Below are 24,430 nucleotides of genomic sequence, written 5' to 3'. Positions count from 1 at the left end.
AGTGTGCCAATAGCGTTGCCATGTAATAATTGCTCTGGGCAGCCGGCTGCCGAGTATTTGGGAAATTTATCTGTTGTCATATTAATACGATTGGCCAAATAAGTAACTTGAACACCGCATATCTGACTACGAGGAGCACTGCTTATATTTTTATAAATCGGTAACGTTCATGTTCCTATCATGCGACGAATTTTTATTAGTTGTCGCTTTGTAGTAATTGTAGTTTATAGTACTGTACTGTTGATTGTATGTCTATTTATGTATGTGTTCGTCTGATTATTTGTGTCAGGGAATAGATACAGAACTGGCGTATATGATAAAATAGTGGGTAATCTTCCCGGTGTTCAATTTGTGCATTCGATTCTATTCATTCGGGAAGGTCGGATTGGATAAATTAAGGTACAATTAATTTACTGACGCACTTGAATCATCCATTCCCGTTTAGCATAGCATGATGAAGCTATCAGAATGCAATTGTTGTTAATGGTAAATAAATAACATTTGCTGCATTTAGACGAGTTAAAGTAGATTGATTGCATGTTACATGTGTTTTTCTCTTCTACTTCGGTTTCTTTTGTACTTCTATAAGTTTGCTTTTCCATTACACATGTATACCAAAATAGTATCGGTCAATTTATACACTTCTAATCAGTCTCTGCATCCAGGGATGGAATGCGCCCCAGAGCAAATAAACAGAAGAATAAAAACGCTCTTCGCACTTTTCATGTCTGCATTCTACTTCATGGCTTCACATCTAAAAGAGCAGAAATAAAGAGGCTCTTTAGTGTGCACTCTTGGTCGCACGCGCACGGAAGCAGAGAAGGCAACCAAAAAACATTTTTAAAATGTTCTTCCGATCAATCTTTATCTGAACTGTAGTTTGGTTCGCCTTTCTCCCTGTTTGCCAGTGACGGGAGGCACAAAAAACTGGCTCTTCAAGGTTACTTTTTGAACGAAATTGTGCAGTTCTTGGTGCACAGATCTTTCTCTTTTTCGTTTTTCGTTTGCGGGCGTTCCGCACATTGCAGTGTTTTTGCTCTTCTCTATTTTTCATCGGTGTATTTCGCTCGTTGTGCATATTGTGTGAGCAAATAACAAGCCCGTTCGCATCTTTTTTCTGTATTCGGTATATTATGGTTCCTTTTATTACTATATCTTTATACTATACTCTATACTCATATAGGTACAAACGTACAAACGCTCGTGACCTTCGTGATAAGACAACTCTGGTCATAAACGCAACCATGCAATTGTAATGATCTACATAAACATTCGTCCATGATTTCGCCAACATTAAAACACCCGGGTAGTTAAGTAAACGTTGTAACAAACGCGGTCTCAACCATTAACCCCCACCACTCGCGCGACAATTAAACGGTCACGTCCGGAAGTCTAACCTCGGTCCTAGTAGCCTAGACTCATGACTTCAGTTGGACTGGAGCCACGGTCGGAGTAATATGGGTTTGCCCTTTTTCTGGTTAGCGAATCTATGGAAATGGATATTTGGTTCTTCGCAGACCGTGGGATTGAAGTTAAATTAGTTTCCAGTATGATCGTACAACACATCAGCATAGTTGAGTTGCGGAAATGCACAATGAATTCTTCTGTTCTAGCAATCTATCGTGATTTATTTTGTTTCACGGAGTCGTACGCGATGTTCGAATACACATGTAGATGATCAATCCCCTAGTTGATAAATAACGGATCGTTGCTTGAACATCTGGTCCATTCTCGATCGTTCTTATCGGAAGCAAACAAGCGCAGTTTGCTGAACAAGACATACTCCGTCGACTGTATTAAGAAGTGGCACTCCACAATTGGCGTAATCAAGTATGCGAAATTTCTTGAGCCCATTTGACTAGTCCTGATACTTGTTTTCATTTCATCCCAATCACCTTGTGTATTATTGCTTCAAATTAGTCAGGCGCTTTCGACTTTCAGAAAGCCAACACGACCCACATTTTTAACATAATTTGTCCCCAGGTTAGCTCTAACTTTTAATTCTTCGTTTGCTGAATTCTTGCATGGTTCAGTTACCCGTTCGTCTAACCTCTGGAACCGGTGTGGCTGCACAACCTAATTTTACCACCACAATTCGGTCCTTCGAAGGTTGAGATTGTATGCGGCTACGAGAACGTTAATATCCAAGTGTTCTTCAGAATATTTCTCCGTGTAAAATATCATATCCCATTCCTCAAGTTGAGGACAGTTTGAGTTGTCTTTGGTTCTTGCCGTTGGTAGTTGAGTGAAATCCTAAAATTTGAACTTCATCTGCGTCGTGCAGATACGGTCAGTCACTAATCGACCACGACCATCATCAACTTAATACACACATTTTGCACATCTATTGGAAATAGGACGATTTGTGCTAATTCCATCAGTGTGTAACCTTTCCAAACACAACTGTTCGCTTCGGACTGGTGCGGTGGTTATCTTTTTTAGCCGGCGTCCCTTATCACCTATTTTTGTTGGGTGATTTATCAACAGTGCAGTGAGTCACTTTGGTTATGCAACTATTTTTGCCACTCTTATTTTAGTGCAATTATGTAATAGTCTTCATTTTATTATTTTCAAAGTTGGACATATTTTGTCGCATAAAATTTTACACGACACGATAAAAACCACGAAAAATTCGTCGCGTGATAGGAACATGAACATTACGGATTTATAAAAATGTAAGCAGTGCTCCTCATAGTCAGATATGCGGAGTTCAAGTTACTTATTTGGCCAATCGTATTAATATGACAAAAGATAAATTTCCCTAATACTCGGCAGCCGGCTGCCCAGAGCAATTATTACATGGCAACGCTATTGGCACACTTACTAACAACTCTCCCCTTCCCGTGATACATGTGGTGATACAGAGTGATACAGAGGATTCCTCAGCCTCTAGCAGCGGCATGTATCGGACTAACATTCCTTCCTTTCCCAGAAGATTTGCATTCGGACGTAGCCGGCGTCGGTATTGATCAGCATGCAATGATCAATATAGATTGCACAATATGACTCATCATATTATTCCCAAGCATGTTGCTTCATTGAACATTTTGCAATCTCGATTAGTTCTGCTCAATAACGGTGAGTTAAAAATATTCAAATTCATTGAATGAAAATGGATCATATTCAGCCGCATTCATTTTCAATATTCATTGACGCAGCTGAAAACGTCAAACGAACAAACCGCCCATTCATCCATGCAGATTTTCATTCGTCACCGATTATTACACGATGCGACCGTGCAGCAACGAATCATCATCATCAAAGTAAGCCCTGACATAATGTAAGCGGTGATGATTGTTGTTTCATATGCTTTACCGGCATTTGAAAACATTTTCCTAGATAATTAGTGAAATGAATATATTGTACGATATTCAACTGAATGAATAACATGGATCTATTAAGCCTATGCTTATCCGGAGCTAAAATGTTCACAAATCTCATTCTGACGATTCGGACTCGTGGGCGTTAGCATGCACATTAATTACCACTGAATCGGTTAAGTGGGCAATTGGCAGCTTTGCTCCATACACATCGCCTGGAAAAGATGGAATCTTTCCTGTTCGGCTGCAAAAAGGATTCGATATTCTCAAACATTTCTTCAAAAAGATTATGCTTACCGGGTATATGCTGAAAGCATGGCGATAAATAACTTAAATTCTCAATGGTGGGCGCTCTAGCTATAAAGAGCCAAGCGTTTAGGTGTATCAGCTTAAGTTCTTCTAAAAGTTTTGGGAACGCAACAAAGATCGCACCCAGTGCCACGAAACCAACTGCTATTATCAACAGCAAAGTAACGATTGCACCTAATGCCTCCAAAACAACAGCCAGCATCGACAATAAAGAAGTAAATGTCGACGATGACGGAGCAACAATAACAGAAAACAAGTGTGTGCAGCTGGCTTCGTTGTTCCGTTTTCATTTAAACCAATATCGGGATTAGGAATTTTTGAAGATGTCTTTTTGGAATATGTCTTGGTGGTATATTTACTTCGGCTGCCACATATCCTCTAGGTTGAATTTGTCTAGAACATAATAATACACCTCTTGTCCTCGCTTCCACATAATATAAATATATGAGTGTAGTGCTGGTCTCATAAGTTGAGACAGTATTGAGCTGTATAAATGCTATCGAACACTGAAGGTAATTTATATGAAGAAACTCAATTTATCATTATTTTTGAACGCCGCAAAACCCAAATGAATTACTTTTCTTAATCTTATACAAGGTAAACTGTGGACATGGACAGTGTTGAATGGATATTAAGCTTAAGATTAACATTGACTGTTGGAAACACTGGACTCCGACGACGGTGCTGGCGAACCCAGCGTGAGAAGAAACCTTGCTAGTGTGAAAGATTAGAGAGAAGACAGGTAGTTTGAAGAAGTAGAAGTAGAAAATGAATAGAAGGAAAAGGACGCTATTAGCACGTGAAATATTAAATTAACTTAAATCTAGATTTCGGAAACTTTATTTCCTTTTGTAGAACAACAAATCTGTAAGTATGCGATTAACGTTTAAAAACAGTTACCGATTGGTATTAATTGCATTAATTTAGAGCTAGACAGTACCATCAGCACAGTTTGCTACGTTGAGGATCGGTAGTGCGGGTGGACCAAAAAACTATAATTTGTAACTATGATTACTGAAATCTTTACTCAAACCAACTAATACGATATTTGAATTTGCAGTTGAGCTGAATTAAACCGAGCTGCTACAAAAATTGTGTTTAGCCACTCATCCGAACACCTAACCAACAAACTCAAAAATTATAACCTCAACCAGGATGCCGGAAGGTGAATGCAACAAGTGCGATGGTTCGGACACCGAGGAAATGGTCAGTTGCGATGACTGCCAGGCTTGGTTCCACTTTGAATGTGTGGGTGAGTCCCCCGGAGTAGAGGAAAGGCCTTTCCAATGTGAAAAATGTGCGGCTAAGAAGGACCAAATGGCGAAGAAGGCAGGGAAACCCGATCCTAATATGCCTCTCAAGAACGCTTCCTTTCAACCGCCGGATGCCACCGATCAATTGACCTCCGTCGAGGGCCATATGTCCACCATACCGCAGGGAAAGAGAGGTAGTTTCCCAACAAGCAAAATGGCTGTCGTAGATGACGGAAAACCGTCCGCAAATGAGTCCGCGACGGTTGAGTCCCGCATGCAACTCGCATTACTTCGGTTGGAGCAAAAAATGGCCCAGGAAGAGGAAGAGTTGGCAATCGCCAAGGCAATCCGCAAAAGGCAGATCGAATGTGAGCGGATTTTGGCGGAGAGGCAACTGCAACAGGAGAAGGAACTGAACGAATTGAAGCTGGTTCAGGAACGTGCGATGCTTGAGAAGCGGCTGACAGAACAGGAGGAGTATCGAAGGCGACAGAACGAGCTACGGAAAGAATTCGAGCGTCGCAGTTCTTCTCTATCGTTAGATGCTCATGAATACCATGCAGCTAGCGATTATAGGCTAGAGAAAACACTTCCTGACATGGAAATAGAATCGAAGCTCGGAGAAGTACCAAAAATTCGGCCGTCATTTATGACTGATGGAGAAACCCCTAAGCGCCCCCCGCAGATAAAACCACTAACTCTAAATACTGACCCACCTGAGTCCAATTCTGAGGGAGAAGTAGAGAGCACTGTCTCTTCACACGAGGACGACGACGCTTCGCTACGAGAGAAGCGAACGGAGACAGGGTCTCGATTCGAACGGGGGCCAACAAGAGCTCAACGATCGGCACGCCAAGTGCTGTCCAAAAAACTCCCAGTATTTAGTGGCAAATCAGAGGAGTGGCCACTATTCTACAGCAGCTTCGTCAATTCAACAGAAGCTTGTGGTTTCACCGAGGTAGAGAACCTTATCAGGCTGCAGGAATGCCTTAAAGGACCAGCTTTAGAATCAGTTCGCAGTAGATTGCTGCTGCCAGCTGGGGTGCCTCAGGTAATAGCTACACTTCGAATGCTTTATGGTCGTCCGGAGCAACTCATTTATTCGCTGCAGCAGAAGGTCAGACGAACAGATCCGCCAAGAGCCGACAAGCTCGACACGTTTATTCCGTTCGGAATGGCCGTACAGGAATTGTGCGATCATTTGGAGGCTGCAGATTCTAAGGATCATCTAGTCAATCCTTCCTTGATCCAGGAAATGGTAGACAAACTCCCGGCGCCTACGAAACGAGAATGGGTACAGTATAAACGATTCTCTGAGAAAGTGACACTCCGTACATTCGCCGAGTTCATTTCAATCATTGTCAAAGAAGCAAGTGAGGTTACCCTTGTCGTTGAGTCCAGGTTACCAAGCTACAGCCGAACGGAAAAGCCACGGGCAAGAGAGCGAGCATTTGTTCATACCCATTTTCTAGATCAGAAAGGAACATCGCCTAGTGCATCGAAGCCCTTCCCCATATGTCGCATATGTGAGAAAGATGGCCACCGCATTCGAAATTGCGATGAGTTTCGTCGTATGAAACCGCAACAACGGCTCGCGGCTATACAAAATTGGAGGCTGTGTGAACGATGCCTAAACGAGCACGAAGGCTGGTGTAAGTTTAAAATTACTTGCAACGTAGGTAGTTGCCGTCATCATCACCATCCGTTGGCTCATCGTGAAGTATATAGCAATACCAACCTACCGAGCTCTGCGATGCTAGCTAACAGCAGCGCGGGCCAGCACCATGCGCATCTCGCCTCTAAACTTACAGTCATCTTCAGAATAGTTCCGGTAACGATACACATCGGGTCGAAATCAGTAACTACCTGTGCATATCTGGACGAGGGTTCAGACATGACATTGATCGAAGACAGCTTGGTGCGTGAGCTCGGTGCAGTCGGTAAACCACAACCATTAACCCTAAAATGGACGGGCAACATCGTTCGTCAAGAACCAGCTTCGCAGTGCTTGTCATTGAAGATTCAAGGAGGCACTGAAGGGCGTTTGCTCCATCTAGCTGATGCACACACAGTAAAAAAACTTTATTTACCACAACAGACGGTTAACTTCAAGGAGGTGATAGACCAGTATCAGCATCTTCGTGGACTTTGCGCAGAAGAACAAGTCGGGGAAGAACCACGCCTGCTGATTGGGCTCAACAATATTTACTTGTTTGCACCTTTAGAATCGCGGATAGGGGGAGTGGATGAACCGATTGCGGTGCGCTCATACTTAGGCTGGACGATATATGGACCAAAACGAGTCACTCCTGCACGAGGTTTTCTCGCCGCCCACGGTGGCTTAACAAATCAACAACTGCACGACCAAATGCGGGAATATTTTGCCACTGAGGACTGTGGAGCTGTTGCCGAACCGATGCTCGAGTCAGAAGCAGATCGACGAGCGAAACTGATCCTGCAGAACACGACTGTCCGCATCGGAGACCGTTTCGAAACAGGCCTTCTGTGGAGGAGCGATGACTGTCACCTTCCCGATAACTATCAGATGGCATTCAAGCGCCTATGCAGTCTCGAGCGTCGCCTGAAAAAGAATCCAGTCTTGGAGGAAGCAGTAAAACAACAGATCGAAAGTTATCAGGAGAAGCAGTACGCACATGTAGCTACCCAAGCCGAGCTAAGAGAGGCTGATCCAACTAGAATCTGGTACTTGCCACTGAATGTGGTTTTAAATCCCAAAAAGCAAAATAAGGTACGCCTTGTGTGGGATGCAGCCGCCCAAGTAAATGGAGTGTCGCTCAACTCACAGTTACTCGCGGGTCCGGATCTGCTAACGCCATTACCAGCAGTAGTTCAGCTGTTCCGTCAGTTACCAGTGGCTTTCGTCGGCGACATCTGCGAGATGTACCATCAGTTGCGGATTAGAAAGGAAGATAAGCACTCACAACGCTTTTTGTATCGGACCGACCCAGCGGCGCCTCCAGACGTGTTCCTGATGGACGTGGCTACGTTCGGGTCTGCATGCTCGCCAGCATCGGCGCAGTATGTAAAAAATCTCAATGCGAGTCAACATGCTGACCTATTTCCTGCAGCCGCCAAAGCGATAGTCTGTAATCACTACGTGGACGACTATTTAGATAGTGTTTCGACCGAGGAAGAAGCTATTGAGCGAGCAAAGCAGGTGCGGCAAGTGCACTCCAAGGCAGGCTTCGTAATTCGCAATTGGGTTTCCAATTCCGAAAAATTCATGCGGGAAATGGGAGAAACTAAGCACGGTGAGAAAATTGCGCTACACCAAAGCACCAGTGCTGGAGCCGAACGAGTATTGGGTATAGTGTGGTATCCAAAAGAGGACGTTTTTAGGTTCTCGATAACAATTCGTGACGATTTAATGCCCTATCTCACTACTCATGAGCGTCCGACAAAACGAATCGCTCTCAGCTGCATTATGAGCTTGTTCGACCCATTGGGATTACTGGCGCTATTTACAATCCATGGGAAAATCATCATCCAGGACCTTTGGCGACTTGGTTACGACTGGGACGACAAAATCGACGACGGAAGCTACAAAAAATGGACGCAGTGGAGATTGTTATTGCCCCAAATTGAGCAAGTATCCATTCCTCGTTGCTATCTACAGGGTGCACCACCTGAAGCTTACGGTTCACTGCAACTACACGTATTCGTGGATGCTAGCGAGCAGGCGTATGGTTGCGTCGCATACTTTCGGCTGGTGACGGAAGACGGGGTGAAGTGTGCGCTGGTAATGGCCAAAACGAAAGTGGCATCTCTGAAGCAGATATCGATACCCCGCATGGAGCTCAACGCGGCGGTGTTGGGGGCACGTATGCTGAACAGGGTCTGTGCGAATCACGAGCTGAAAGTCACAAAGCGTGTAATTTGGTCGGATTCAAGGACAGTTTTATCGTGGATCCGCTCCGAGCAACGCAAGTACAAACCCTTCGTGGCATTTCGCATAGGAGAGATCCTGCAAGAAACGAAGCTTGACGAGTGGCGCTGGATTCCAACGAAGCTGAACATTGCTGACCTACTCACTAAGTGGGGAAATGGGCCTTGTCTAGAATCGATGGGACCCTGGTTTTGCGGACCTTACCTTATTTGCGGTCCTGAGGATTTGTGGCCTGCTCAACCTCTACCACCGCCGGATACGACGGAAGAACTCAGGATGTCGCATTTGTATCATACCGCTGTTATTTCTGAACCATTGATCGAAGTCTCACGTATCTCTCGATGGAATGTGCTGTTGCGCACAGCCTGCTGTGTTATTCGATTTATATCAAACTGCCGACGTAAGGTGCAGCGGATGCCAATTGAGGTGATAGACGTACCGGCGAATATGCTGCGATCTGTTGTGAAGCATCATGATTCAGTACACGTCCCATTGAAACAGACCGAATACGAGAAAGCTGAACACATATTATGGAAACAGGCGCAAAGTGAGTACTATGCGGACGAAATAGCTACCTTGCAGCGAAATAGAGAGCTTCCCAAAGAAAAATGGTTGCCCATAGAGAAGTCAAGCGCTTTGTACCACCTCGAGCCATTTCTGGACGAATTTAACGTATTGCGCGTCAGTGGGCGAATAGAAGCAGCAGAGTATGTGCCATATGATACGCGGTTCCCAATCATTTTGCCGAGAAAACATCCGATTACGGAACGTGTAATTGAACATTATCATCAGCGCTATGGCCACTGCTACAGGGAGACGGTCGTAAATGAACTTCGCCAACGGTTCCACATTTCAACAATACGAGCATCCGTGTCTGGAGTAATGAAGCGATGTCAGGAGTGCAAGATCCGAAAGTGCAAACCCATAATACCCAAAATGGCCCCGCTACCGGTCGAGCGACTTACACCGTATTGTAAACCTTTCAGCTACGTTGGCTTAGATTACTTCGGACCGATAGACGTCACGGTTGGAAGACGAGTGGAGAAACGCTGGGTGGCGCTTTTCACGTGCCTTATCACGCGTGCAATCCACCTGGAGGTGGCACACCGTCTAAATAGTGATTCATGCATCATGGCTATTCGACGGTTTGTACTGCGAAGAGGACCACCGATCACTATCTTCTCGGATAATGGCACTAATTTCAAGGCAGCAAATAAGGAACTAAAAGAGCAGATCAGCCGTATTGACACTACATGTGCAAACGTGTTCACGAACGCCCGCACCCGCTGGAGTTTCAATCCACCCTCCGCCCCGCATATGGGGGGCATATGGGAACGCATGGTACGCTCCGCAAAATCAACTATGCAAGCGCTGAACGCGGATCATCGGATGAATGATGAGATTTTGCTTACCGTGATCGCAGAAACCGAAGAGATCATCAACTCCAGACCGCTGGTGTATATGCCAGAAGAATCGCCCCATTCTGAAGCCCTCACGCCGAACCATTTCATCCGAGGCAGATCATCCGGTTTACAAAATCTAGCCATCGTACCAACTGACCTAGCAGATGCCCTTCGTAGCACTTACAAGCGTTCGCAGTACGTGTCGGATGACCTATGGAAGCGATGGATAAAAGAGTACCTACCTTCGCTGAACCTACGAACCAAATGGTTGGAAGAGAGCAAGCCTTTGGAACCTGGAAGGCTAGTCTTCATAGTTGATGATAATGGCCGAAACGGATGGGTACGTGGTGTAGTGGTGAAGGTTTTCCCCGGCAAGGATGGGCGAATAAGGCAAGCTACGGTACGCACAGCACACGGAGAGTATCGGCGACCAGTGGCGAAATTGGCGCTCATTGAGATGGAGTCTTCGGGTAAATCTGACCAGAAAGCTGGTTCTGGACAAGGTTTACGGGAGGGGGAACTGTTGGAAACACTGGACTCCGACGACGGTGCTGGCGAACCCAGCGTGAGAAGAAACCTTGCTAGTGTGAAAGATTAGAGAGAAGACAGGTAGTTTGAAGAAGTAGAAGTAGAAAATGAATAGAAGGAAAAGGACGCTATTAGCACGTGAAATATTAAATTAACTTAAATCTAGATTTCGGAAACTTTATTTCCTTTTGTAGAACAACAAATCTGTAAGTATGCGATTAACGTTTAAAAACAGTTACCGATTGGTATTAATTGCATTAATTTAGAGCTAGACAGTACCATCAGCACAGTTTGCTACGTTGAGGATCGGTAGTGCGGGTGGACCAAAAAACTATAATTTGTAACTATGATTACTGAAATCTTTACTCAAACCAACTATTTTTGAATTTGCAGTTGAGCTGAATTAAACCGAGCTGCTACAAAAATTGTGTTTAGCCACTCATCCGAACACCTAACCAACATTGACATCGTCATTGGAAATGACAAACGGCCTTGAATACCCCGATAAAGGAGCCGTGACCATTTATATAACAAGTTTTCCATGCCTCAGTTTCATGTGTCCCAAAATATTTCACTATTTTTTTCAATATGACAAAATTAACTTCTAATGGTTCCCTTTTATGTTCTTTCCCTAGAGTTCCTATTCGTTTATCCGACATCGATAACCTGCTTCAAGACAGCATCTTCGAGTCATCGAATGGAGCCAGATTGGTTGAGTATATTAAGAAGAAACGAACGGGTGGCCGTATGCGATTGCACAACATTTTCGAGCAGGTTGCCGCAACAGTGGTAAGCATCTAATTGTTAGCTGTGGTTCATACTGAAGAACTTGTAATGCTAAATTGTTCATCGTTGCAGAAACGGCCACAATTCAATTTTGACGGTAATACGTCGGAACCGCATCCGTTGCCCAACACGCCAGAAGATGTTATTCCATGCACTCAGAATGAAGATGCAATGGAAGGTCCCTCAGCGTCTACTGAGTTTGTTCCAGTCACACAAGCGGAAAAGAATGAAAATGAAATACCTGCAGTGACCCAGAACGGAAATGAAGCTCCTCAAGCACTTCCAGTCACAGATATTGTTGCTGAGAATGATATAGAACTTGCTGGCAGAACTATACCCAAATCACCTGCAATCAGTCTAGCTCGTCAGGTTATGATAAACCAGTATCACCGCACAAATGCTGCCAAGTGTGAGCTGCTAAAACAGCTAGCTTGCAGCACCCCAAAGCCCGATGGGCATGATGCGCTAAGTCGAATATCAACCTTCACTACATCGATCTCACCCATTTCGGAACGGGATTCCCCTATAACTCCGATCATCAACGATCCGATTCCCACAGCTGCGCCGAACGATCTAGTGCCAGAAGTGGAAGTACCTATAGTAGTACCAGAAGAACTACCTGTAGCTGCTGAAGTCGAGCAGATACTTGCACCATGCTCTCAAGCTCTCCCAGGTCCTAGTACCCCGGTGAAAGTAATCGTAGTACGCACTCCAGTAGACACTGTACAATTGACAGCATTAGAAACAGATGCAGCCCCATTACCGGATGTAATTATTCCGGAGACTCCCAGTCCACCGAAAGACCCTCCCGAATCTCCCAAGGCAGCTCCTCAGCAGCCAATGCAGCCGCGAAGACTCAGCACCACCTTCAATGTTCTGGAAAATGGTCGATCTGAACAAGTCAATGATGATATCATGACGTCTGACGAAAGTGTGCCAATCGATGCGAGTGTACATGACGATTCCATGTCGCCGAATACTAGTTGCAACGTTTCTATGCCGAGAAGTATTCTCAAAGATGCTGACGTATCACTGCGGAAGCGACACTCATTCAGAGTATCATTTTCCAAACAGTTGGTAGAGCAACGAGAGATTTCTCCTGCACCATCCATACCGGAAGCCTACTATTCTCATTCCGACGAGGAATCCAATGAAAGTGATTTCGATGAAGCTGATTTTGAGGTCGTTGATGAGGTGTTCAGCGATGAAAGCGGCGAATGTGATGGAGATGATGTTGATCAACAACGTGCAGATATGGAGGAAATTCGAGCAAATTTGGAAAAAAGTTTTGCTGATGTACCTGAGCGGCCAGGATCACCAATCATCAATGTGGTCGATGAGGAGCCTGCCAATTGGTTCGGTGCGGTGACACCAAGACAGGAAGATGTGCACAAAGGCTCACTGCTACCTCCGGAGACAGTAAGAAAAGACGACAAAACAGATTTGCAGCTGGTAGATATTATTACCGACTGGGACGACGAGGAGGATGATGACACTGAACATGACTCTGGAACTACTTCGGAAGAGATACCAGAAACGCAGCTCACTCCGCCACGCTCAAATACAAATAAGACCAACCGAGATGCGATGGACATCAGCTCAAGTAACATGGAAGTATCAGCGGAACGTTTGGTAGAGCTACCGTCACCACCTGTTACACAGAATGAAGATATTCCTTCTACACCACTTGGACCCTTAACCCCACCATCGCAGTTCACAGACTCCGCCAAACGCCGATTTATAGAAGAAAATGATGAAGTTGTTATCACTCGCCTGCAGAGTGAACTGCCAGACTCACAGCAATCTACCGAAGAACCAGAGAAGGTTGTAAACAAGACATTTGAGAAGGTATCGGATACACTAGTAGAAATTGCACATTCTTTCCGCGGTCAAACTACTGTACCACCGTCTGTCGTAGTGGACGTCACATCAACAGAACCCATCGATCGGAAAGCCATTGCTCAACCAAAGAAAGGTCGAAAAACGGCGACTATAACGGACCCTGCCACAACAGATTATTTCAAAAATTTGGAGCTTACGTTTGCCAAACCTATGCCTCCGATTCCAAAGAGCACGCAATCTGTAACCGCATCAAAGCGTAAGCTATACGTTGCGCCAGAATCTAAGGATGGGTGCTCTCCGATAGCCGAAGTGATGTCCAACGGACACAGAGAGACGTCTCCAGAGCTTCGTAATTTCAATGTGGTGGTTCGGAAACTGGACGTGCAGCAATATCTGCCGATTCCTATCGATGTGAACTGCAGACAACAGAACGGTCTACAGAAGGATGATATAATGCAAGTGGCGAATGAAAAACAGCAACAAGCCCAAGAAAACACTAAAACACAACCGATCGCCACGGATACAACGCAGGATCAATCTCCAACTGATGACGATAAACACAAAGCCGATGAAGGCAAACTAATGAACGGTGTCTCTAAGAAGGGTCGAACCAAAGCGAAACAGTTGACACCAGAGACGGATGAACAATTAAACGACCAGAAGAACGTGCTTGCCAAAAGCAGTGAGGCTCCTAAAAACGATAAAAATCGTACGGCGCACAATAAAAAAGCCAAACAAACGAAACATAAAATATCAACTGATAATAAGCCAGTTGAGCAAATACCAGAAGCTAAATCGAGCATCGAACTGGAGACGATCGAGGAAGCGAATGACGTGTCTGTAGAAGAGGAAGAACTGACGATTGAGACAAAGCAGACTCGCGCCAAAGCCAAACAAATGGCAGCGGAGACTACCGAGCAAGTGGACAAACAAGTGGAGAATGATGTAAATCGCGTGGTAAACGATCAGCAGAGGAATATTGTGGATAAGACAGATGAGCCAATGCAAACAAATGAGTCGAGCATCGAGCTGGAGGCAAACGATATGTCTGTAGAGAACGCTGAGCCGATGGATGCGGAAACAACCGAGCAACCGGACGTGCTGGAGAGTGTAGATGCCAAATGCGACGAATCAACCGAACAAATGTCATTCCAATCGAGTAGTGAGCTGGGAATGGATGTGGAGGCGAACGACATATCTGCAGTAGAAGCAGAAGAAGAAGAAGAATTGATGATTGGGAAGACTAAAATTACTCGATCTAAAGCAAAACAGATGGCAGTGGAAACAGCTGAGCAACAGGTTGAACAGGAAAACGTCGGTGCCAAATGCAACGGGTTAATCCCTAGCGACTTGAATCTAAAACCGAAAAATCAAAAACACGAACAAACTCAGCAAAAGATAACACCTGAGAATAACCCAGTTCAGCAAGTACCAGCGAAATCGAGCGTCAATCGGAAAGTGGAATCGAGGCCTGAAAGCATACCTGTAGGAGGAGAAGAAGAAGAGCAGGTGATTGAGAAGACCAAGAATATTCGAACCAAAGTAAAACAGGCAGCTCAGCAACCGGTTGAGCAAAAGAACGGTGCCAAATGCAACGAACCAGCTGAGATCGCTGTGAATCTAGCGGCAAAAACTAAAGGCAAGTTTTCGCTACAGAGGAAGAATGAGGATATGCCAGTTAAGCAAGTGTCAGTTGAATTGGGCATTGGTCAGCGGGTGGATACAGGCTTGGAGAACATGCCTGGAGAAGAAGAAGTTCCGACAATTGATAGGATTAAGAAGACTCGCTCCAAAGCGAAACAGTTGACATCCGAAACAGCTAAGCAGCCGATCGAACAGGTCAACGATGATGCCAAAAGCGTTGAACTGGAAAAGGAGGTAAAAGCGAACAGCATACCTACAGAAGAAGAAGAACCGCTGGTGAATAAGCCCAAGAATACTCGATCCAGAGTTAGGCGTTTGACAACAGAGACTGCTGAGCAACCGGTTGAGCAGGATAACGTCATTACCAAAGGCGTCGACTCAATTGAAAATGAGGTGAATCGTGTGTCGAAAAATAAACCAGTCCAAGAAAAGAGCAAGGTAGTTGAGCCAGCAGAATCGAGAAGCGATGAACCGGTAATAGACAAGCCTGCAGTAGAAGAAGATCAAATGGTTAAGAAGACCAAGACTACTCGATCCAAAGTTAGACGCTTGGCAACAGAGACTGCTGAGCAACCGGTTGAGCAGGATAACGTCATTACCAAAGGCGTCGACTCAATTGAAAATGAGTTGAATCGTGTGTCGAAAAATAAACCAGTCCAAGAAAAGACCAAGGTAGTTGAGCCAGTAGAATCGAGAAGCGATCAACCGGTAATAGACACGTCTGCAGTAGAAGAAGATCAAATGATTAAGAAGACCAAGACTACTCGATCCAAAGTTAGGCGCTTGACAACAGAGACTGCTGAGCAACCGGTTCAGCAGGATAACGTCATTACCAAAGGCGTCGACTCAATTGAAAATGAGGTGAATCATGTATCGAAAAATAAACCAGTCCAAGAGAAGACCAAGGTAGTTGAGCCAGCAGAATCGAGAAGCGATCAACCGGTAATAGACAAGCCTGCAGTAGAAGAAGATCAAATGATTAAGAAGACCAAGACTACTCGATCCAAAGTTAGACGTTTGACAACAGAGACTGCTGAGCAACCGGTTGAGCAAGATAACATTACCATAGGCGTCGACTCAATTGAAAACGAGGTGAAACGTGTGTTGAAAAATAAACAAAAACCAATTCAACAAAAGATTGAGGGCAAGGCAATTGAGAAAGTGCCAGTAGAATCGAGAAACGATCAGACGCCTGTAGAAGAAGAAGCTCAGATAGTCGAGAAGACCAAGAATACTCGATCCAAAGTTAGGCGCTTGACAATAGAAACTGCTGAGCAACCGGTTGAGCAGGCGAACGTTAGTGCCCAAATCGATGGACCTACTGAGAACGATCAAAATCACGTGACTAAGCATAAAACCAAGCCTAAGATACAGAAAAAGAATGAGGATAAACCGGCTAAGCAAATCACAGCAAATGAACCGTACATCGAGTTGGAAACGGATGCGGCAGCGAACGACACAACTGCAGAAGAAAGTGAACCGGTGATCGATAAGGCCAAGAATACCAGATCCAAAGTTAAACACGTGCCAGCAGAGACTGTTGGGCAATCAGTGCAGCAGAATAACTTTGCGTCAACCGAGAATGCTGTGTCGAAAAATAAGAAACACAAACAAACGCAACAAAAGATAACCCTTGAGGATAAGACAGTTGAGCAAGTACCAGCAAAACCAAACATCGTTCAGAGGGACGAAATGAGGCCTGAAGAAATGTCTGAAGAAGAAGAAGAAGAATCGATGGTTAGTACGCCCAAGACGACTCGATCCAAAGCTAAACAGATGGCTGCAGCTTGTTCACAGCAATCCGTGGAGCACGTACCAATTGAGGACGATATAAACCACGTAGAAAAAAATAAGAAAGGTAAACCAACCCAACAAAAAGCAGTAGAAAGTAATCCAGTTGAACGATCAAGAAGACCAGAGTCAAGAATAGTAAATAACAAAAATAAAGTTGCCGAAACAGGGGATAAAGCGAACTACAATACAAATCGACCTCTAAGAGCTAAAAAGCAAACACAGGCAGATCGTTCCGCTTCTGCACATCCGGACGAGCAGGCCTCCGAAGGGCATTTAGAAAGTGAGTCATTGCAAACGAAACGTGCCCAAACGAAGTCCGTAGGACCGGTTTCTTCGATTTATTCGCGGCGAAGCTCTTCGTTCTCAGAATCCGAGCCGGAGGCGGATCCGCACAGCTCCGCCGATCGCACGATTTTGATCGAGATCGATGAAAATGTCAGCGATACCAGTTGCCCGTCAGATCTAGAAGAAAGCACAATCGACCAAACGTCCAGTCCGGTCTTGGAGCGGAGGGAGTCGAAAGATGACACATTGCTCGAATCATCAATTAGAGAACAGCAAAATCAGGTACAGTGTAATAGATTGTATATAAAATTTTCTATAGCACATATTTTGATTCTTCTAAAATACGGGGCATTAACACGCTTAAGACAGTGCTATAAGCAACTACAACCTGACTGAAAATCGATCATCGTTACATGTTTCTGGTTGGTTAGAATATTTGAGGACGTTTTTTCGTTATTCCTTTCTCCGACACCTTTTCATTTTTCTCTGAAGTACTCAGTTTATCATCAAATTCAGTATCATATTGTAACTGACGGCATCGTCCATATATGTACCAGATGGGTAATCTAGGGGAAGAGACAGTGTACGAGAAACTACGTGTTGTCATGATTGCGTTACTCTTTTCACTTGGACGCCATTATCATAACAAAGCAACAAATTTCAGGTATCCTCTGCCACAGTCGGACTGTTGCAGTCAGTGGTTATCAGTCGTCCCAGTCGTGTGTGCGAGACGGATAAAAGAGTCAAACCGACCACAAACGTCATACTAATCTGCACTGAACACATCAAGCACTTTCTTCTCCCCTTCCTGTAATTTGCTACCTCAACATGTAGCAACACGCTTAATCTCGTCGACAATCATTTTGAGCTATTTTTGAATCGTTACAAAAATAACTTCATAAACATGAATTTCACATCAATATTTATTGACATACACAATAAATGTTTATAGTGCAGGATGGATCCTTCATACACCCTAACATAATCTATTCCTGCGATTTTTTCAATTTTATATTCTAGCTGTTAGTAATTTATAGACATAATTTATAAATACTTGGCAGTGGTCCGAACCTGTACATTGCCTCTCGGACTATCTCGTTCTTCTTGTCGCCAATCACAAACTTAACATTCCACCAGGACGCATCTTTCTCGTTCTCAGGTCTCGTTTCGTAAGCGCAATGAACGTTGATGGTGCTGTAGTTGGAGATACGGCCTTTGATCCTCACTAGAGATGGGCAAACCGGTTCAGTTTGCTGAGTGAACTACATCCGATTGCTTTCTGTAATTTTCTCTTCCCAAGAAAGGTGCTAGCCTTCAGCATAGCTTCTTTGTGATCTATCAGGTGCCGATCACGCATTAGCAACAAAACGAATATTAATTTAATCTACTTGTTTTTGCTAACGATTTCGATGACACCCGCTATTCCGGATGTTTACGCTCTAATGAGCTAGCCTAGTTTATGTAAGCCGAGGTTTGACTGTCGTATTACCAACCAGCTCAGTTGTAGTAGCGAAGAATTGTTTGCGCCGTCGGTCTCTAGTGAAAACAATTTAATTATTTGTGCGAAAAAATAGTCGCCCTGGTAAGGGCGGTTTTTTATTGTTTCGGAATGAAATTTGCCTTTAACTTGCGCAACATTTCCTGCCAGCTCCAATAGTTCGATGGCAAGATAATCATTGCTGACAGTTAGATGGGTGCTTCGGCACCGACAGGCTCGGTGTAGTGTCTCTTTCTCAGCAAGCGATGGACAGGAAACTGGAGACCGGCATGAACCAATCGGGACTCTTGCTTTTCTTTTACTTTTCCTCCTATACCGCGACAAGACGAGCATATGGTGCCAGTACGGGGGTTACACATAAATGATTTTGCACTCCCATACGACCCCCGGTTTTGTACTTTGTTTAGTTTGCGTTCAAAGCCAAATGGGCAGGCCATCGAGTGAAAGCAGTTTATTTTCATCATCGAAGAGAAGAGGATTTGAAACTGTTCAAGATTTGCGGCTCGGTGCATGTAATTAGCGATAACTAATCAGGAATGAGCTTCAGTCAAATAATTTAAAATCGGTTTTTCCGTGCGTGTATGCTAATTTTGACCAGTCGAAAATAAATGTACTAGTGGGGGATGAAAAGATTTTCTTGGTTTACGGTTTGATAGCGCTGATAAGGGCTAATTAGTTTTCCAAAGAAAATGTTCTCTGGGTGGCAGATGTAATTAGCGGGAACTAATCAAGAACGAGCACCGGTCTGGTGTTTTAAAATCGTTTTTTCGGTGGGCAAACGAAAAGATTTTCAAATTTAATTTTTTGAGTGGTTTGATAGCGCTGATAAGGACTAATTTGTTGCCAAAGAAAATAATCGCCGGGTAGGAGAATTTTGGTAAAATTTTTCCTTGTGCATGGAGCTGCACAAATTAATCTACGGAGATGAATGCTAATATTCACCTACTCTCCCGGTGTTGACATACAGTCTGCGGACATCTGACTTGCTGAAACCGCTGAAATCACTATTCTTTCTAATCAAGATTTCTGGCTCGGTGTATGAAATTAGCGGGAACCAAGAACAAACGAGCTTCGGTCGGCTTTAAAATCGATTTTTTTATGTTTGTATGCTACCTTCCACCCATAGGAAATCAAAATGATGCCTCTGATAGTAGCACCCAACGATACAAACCAAGCGTGTACAGCTCACGAATATTTCTTTCTCGGTATTGTACAGCCCTTCGTTCGCCCCAAGCAACCAAATACGAATGATAATAGAAACAAATCTGTAGCAGACCTATATTTAAAACTTTTCATCATTTTATTGTTCGGTTGGTGCACCATATTGACGGCTCTGTCCGAGATGGGCTGAAAATTTTTACTTTTACCCAGCCGTTTTTGGAAGATTTTCCAAAACACTATTTTTCCGATGATAATGCATGGCTTACATATTCTTAAATTTACTACAACATTGCTAGACATATTTTCGACAAAATACCTAAGAAATTGGTTAAATCCATTTAGTAGAACAAAAGATGTAAGCGTTCAAAAGTTAACATGTTTTTTCTTCCGAAATTTTGGAGGCCCTATATTGAAAGGTAAATCGTTAGTCACGACAAAAATCAAGAAACACAGCTGCTTACTTTCTAGCCTCCGAAAGCGGGGTATCCCTTAAGAAGCCTTAATATGTTTACAATTTATCACGATAATTTAAAAAAAAATCTTGGTCAAATGTCCCTAGGCCTTGATAAAATAACCCCCAAGTGTGAAAACTTCACGAAAAACGGTTTAAGTAAAACTTCAATAACTTTTGGAACAGTAAAGATAAAGTTCTCTAAAAATCATGAATATTTAAAACACTTTTGTTTATTATATTTCAATGAAATTGTGAGTGTGTTTTACTGAAACCCTGGCCAAGTCGTCCAATGTTTCCCTTATGAAGGCGTCGAGGCGGAGCAAAATTAGGAAAAGTTTCGTCGAATACAGGGCTATTGAGAAACCGAACCGGCAAAAATAATGTCCAAATGCGGGTTTGAAAGCTGTCAGATGGTTGAATATGAATTGGTTTATGCAATCAAGTTACCCGGTAAGCTATTGATCTTGCAAAAAATCAGGTAAACTCGTAGAGCATATATTAAATGTCATAGATCTGCAGAGAGGCCTGGCTGACAAAACCTATGTACCCATGTGTCTAGTCTGAACGAGGCTATCAGGTTAAATAAAATTCTCTCAAAATCGAAAGATTTTCAGGTGGACTCCCTAAAAACCAGAGATCGTCGCTGACAAGTGGTCGAAATTTGGCAATCGAAACCATTCAATAATTTTAACCATAGCACGGATCGCATAACACCATGGAATTGAGGTTCCCTGTTAGGTGGGTTTTTACCAGCGGAACAGGTAGTCCGTAGTGTAATTCTTAGCCGGTTGAAACAACCACTGCCAACACTACACGGTTTATCTAGGCTGTTCGGAGAAAGAAGCTGACATTGAAGGACAGTTTCCATAGATGACCAAAAAGCCACCTGCCTTAAGGGACTCCAGATTTGTTCGTAAATTGAAAGGGGGACACAAGAACCAAGCTGCGCACGTAGGACTCCGTCACACAAGTCAGAACCCAGCCATTTTACGAAATTCCGTGATGTTCTCTGCAGGAATATTGTAGTTTTTCCTCGTTTCAAAATGCCGAATTTGTGCATGAGAGCACAACGCCTAATTTAGAAATGTTGGATTTCGGTGTTTCGAATTCATTTCGTCTGTAACTGACACCAATTTGAGACCAGCTAGATGCTTAATCCCATCAACCAATTGGCACTAGATAGACACTAAGTCCGAACAGTTCACTCAACCTTTGAGAACGCCTAGAAAGCAACAGGCTGATTCCATGTGATGTCTCGGAAAGTAAACACAAAATCTCTGGTTTGCTGACGAATAAGCGAAAGCGAATTTTGTTTTCTACCCTGTAATCTACACACCTGCATCATGCGAAATTTTTTAATCAGTGTAACAAAAACAGGGCGAAACACCGAAATCCAATATTTCTAAGTGAGATGTTGTGCCTTCATGCGCAAATTTTACCGTATTAGGGACCATTCATAAATTACGTAACGCTTTTAGGGGGGGGGGGGGGGAGGGGGTACGACAAGTTGTGACAAGTTGTGACATAGGGGGGAGGGGGTGTTAACTAGATCGTTACGAAACATGTTTTCATTGAAGAAAAAAAATTTTTTCTTGGAATCAGTTACGTAACAGGGGAGGGGGGGATGGAAAAATTTGTGACAATTTGTTACATAGGGGGAGGGGGGAGTCAATTTTAGGCATTTTTTGCGTTACGTAATTTATGGTTGGTCCCTTATGTTTTAGCAGTTGTAACCAGAAAGGACGCCACTAAACTCTGTAAAATCCTTTTTCAGCAAAAAAAAAACTATGATCAAATATCTCTTTTACAGTCCCGCGAATCACCTGAATCGGACTTTGCCGGTTTCGAAACCGATAAAATATACCCGTCAAAAAGGAATCACCGAGGAAAACCTAAAACAAACGCCACGGTTACAGCAACGGATAAGGCGTTAAACGAAACTTATGTTGAGGTGCCGCAGAAGAAACAAAAACTTCGCACTTTATCCGGCGAATCGTCTGAACCTGACGAAAAACCCGCGGATGAAAGTTGCTCGGCTCCTCTATTGGAGCCGCTAGGCAGTGGTCTGCCGTGCAATGCGAATGATGTTCTTGGCGACGTTCCACCTGTGCTCATTCCAATGGTTCGTCTACCCCGGTTAAGAATAGAAGAATATTATTACAGGAATCGAAATGAATCGCAAGAGGAGAAAATGTCTACGGACGAAACAGAGAAACCAGAAAAAACGAACGAAACAGAAAAGCGAGAAAAAGCTAAGCCAAAACCGATTCCACGTTATCTACGCGATTACAATGATGATCTGGACATAACGTGGCGACCGAGCAAAGCTAAAAAGGATAAGGCTAACGTAAATCGACAGCAGTTGGATCAGGGCGGAGATAGTGGCCATGGTAGTGACGAAGAAGAACCCGTACGTCGCAGTGGCCGGAATCGTCGTATTGCAGCGCAAGTTCTCTTGACCAATCCGCTGGTTAAATCAGCTTTCGATGTGCCCAACTACAGACCGTTATCGATTGATGAGATAGTCAAAGCCGAGGTTTTGGCACTGGAAATTAAGCAGAAAGAAAAATACCGATGGAGGAAGCCGCGCAAGGCGCCGGTGCCAACGTCTAAAGAAACTGACCTTAGTACCGATACAACGGCAGCTGCAAATCGAAAGAGGGTGCAAAATGCCCCTCCAGAAGGGTCGCTTGAGCAGACGGCTCCGAAGAAAAATCGTCCTGATGCGACCGTGGAAGTGGAAACATCTGCTTCTACAACTGTAAGTGTTAATTTGTTATCAATTAATGCACAAAAATCTAATTATCTTTGGTTTTTAATTACCGCAGAATAATACGGAAAAGAGCAGCAACAATGACATTATCAGTGAAACCGATTCCATGGCTCGCGATAAACTAAAGGCTGAATGCTGGATAATGAAACTGATGGCAGGAGAGCATGGACCAACTGATCGCCTACCAGTCGATCCGATAGCCGGAGGCGTTATGCATTTCACTTTGGACCATCTGAACTTCCAGGAGCGCAATGGAATCCAGTATTCATTTTTTGCTTATTCCGAGCACGAGAACTGCGGTTTTCTACGATTCTCAGTTGGTGCGGTTAAAAAGTTGACAAAAACGGCCAACTTTCAGCTGGTAAGTCATGGTTGAAGCAATTTTGAAGTGACCGGAGGCTTAGATTTTACTTCGTTGCAGAAATTTCTGATTCTCAGAGGAGAGCTCCAGTTCCAAGTAAATGGAAAAGAAATGCTTACGAAAGGAGGCGATTTTCTTGTGCTTCCTGAGAGTAGGTTTTTCTAAAATATAAAAAATAACACTAGTTTAATAAATCATTACCTTTTTTATTCCAGATTCGAAATACAGCATAAAAAATGGTGAAGAGATTTCTCTCGTGTTTATGATCAAGGTTCCGACGATGTAATGTCTGCCTAGTATACATCACGTACAAGAAATCGTTTATTTTACAGCTTAGGAAATAGCCATTTAGACAGATTTTTTTATGAGTATGGTAAAGTTTTTGTATACAAGATTCCATAATCTTTGTATAGAAATTTCAAACCCGTAACTAGTACCATGGTAAAATGCATTGGATGTATATTTTTATTTAGTTTATTTCGTGCTTTTCGCAGTATAACTAATAGAATAAAAGAACTGCCATGTCTCTTGATCCAAACAAGGTTTGCTTATCTTAAATTGCACTATCACTTCACTTATACCTACAACCGCTACGCGTATTTATAACGTCAATATAGCCGGCGAGATGCGATGTACGACGAATTGAAACATTGCACTACACTAATTCAACATAGCTCTCAAAGGTGCGGTCCGAAGAACCACCATCACGAAGTGTCGCATGCTTCTTGGCTTCGCAAACAACGTATTGATCGCAGTGTAGTCGAAGAGACATTTTTGCTTTTTATAAGCGAGGTTGCGAGAATCCGGCTGACTACAAATATAAACTCTGACAAGGAAAATAACATGGTAGCTGGTTGAGAGTGAGACAGTCCGAACGGTGTTTATCCCAAGGTGGATGGGGTATGGTACGTGTCGTCGAATTCATACATCTTGGAACACTAGTGAAATGTGATAAAGATGTTAGCCGCGAGGTTAAAAGGCATGTTTCGGCTGCGAATAGGGTGTTGGTGTTAGTCGCTCTTTAGTTTACATAGTCAACTAAAGTACGTTGCCTGCAGACGTGGACAAAACTTGCTCTATACAAATTGCTGATACTCTTTTGCACTGTACGG

General features: G+C 43.7%; 2 protein-coding genes across 3 annotated transcripts in view; both read left to right on the top strand.

Annotated features, from left to right (window-relative positions):
• LOC131684993 (uncharacterized) overlaps positions 1 to 23,795 on the top strand; it is a 34,101-nt gene extending 10,306 nt beyond the window's left edge. For both annotated transcript variants that reach the window (XM_058968308.1, XM_058968307.1), the window contains exons 2-7: positions 11,356 to 11,509; positions 11,579 to 17,353; positions 21,995 to 22,945; positions 23,013 to 23,318; positions 23,379 to 23,469; positions 23,534 to 23,795. In XM_058968308.1, coding sequence (XP_058824291.1) covers positions 11,356 to 11,509; positions 11,579 to 17,353; positions 21,995 to 22,945; positions 23,013 to 23,318; positions 23,379 to 23,469; positions 23,534 to 23,604 — 7,348 coding nt within the window. In that variant the 3' untranslated portion in view covers positions 23,605 to 23,795. The remainder of the gene's footprint in view (positions 1 to 11,355; positions 11,510 to 11,578; positions 17,354 to 21,994; positions 22,946 to 23,012; positions 23,319 to 23,378; positions 23,470 to 23,533) is intronic.
• Positions 9,416 to 11,180, top strand: LOC131685002 (uncharacterized). Its single transcript, XM_058968331.1, has 3 exons — positions 9,416 to 10,926; positions 10,987 to 11,060; positions 11,114 to 11,180. The coding sequence occupies exon 1, from the start codon at positions 9,672 to 9,674 to the stop codon at positions 10,788 to 10,790; it is 1,119 nt and encodes a 372-aa protein (XP_058824314.1). The 5' UTR covers positions 9,416 to 9,671; the 3' UTR covers positions 10,791 to 10,926; positions 10,987 to 11,060; positions 11,114 to 11,180.
• Positions 23,796 to 24,430: the final 635 nt, after the last annotated feature.

Source organism: Topomyia yanbarensis, chromosome 2 (genome assembly GCF_030247195.1).
Source record: "Topomyia yanbarensis strain Yona2022 chromosome 2, ASM3024719v1, whole genome shotgun sequence".
Taxonomy (NCBI): domain Eukaryota; kingdom Metazoa; phylum Arthropoda; class Insecta; order Diptera; family Culicidae; genus Topomyia; species Topomyia yanbarensis.
The sequence above is the reverse complement of the archived record's forward strand: the minus strand, read 5'-3'. Positions and strand labels throughout refer to the sequence as shown.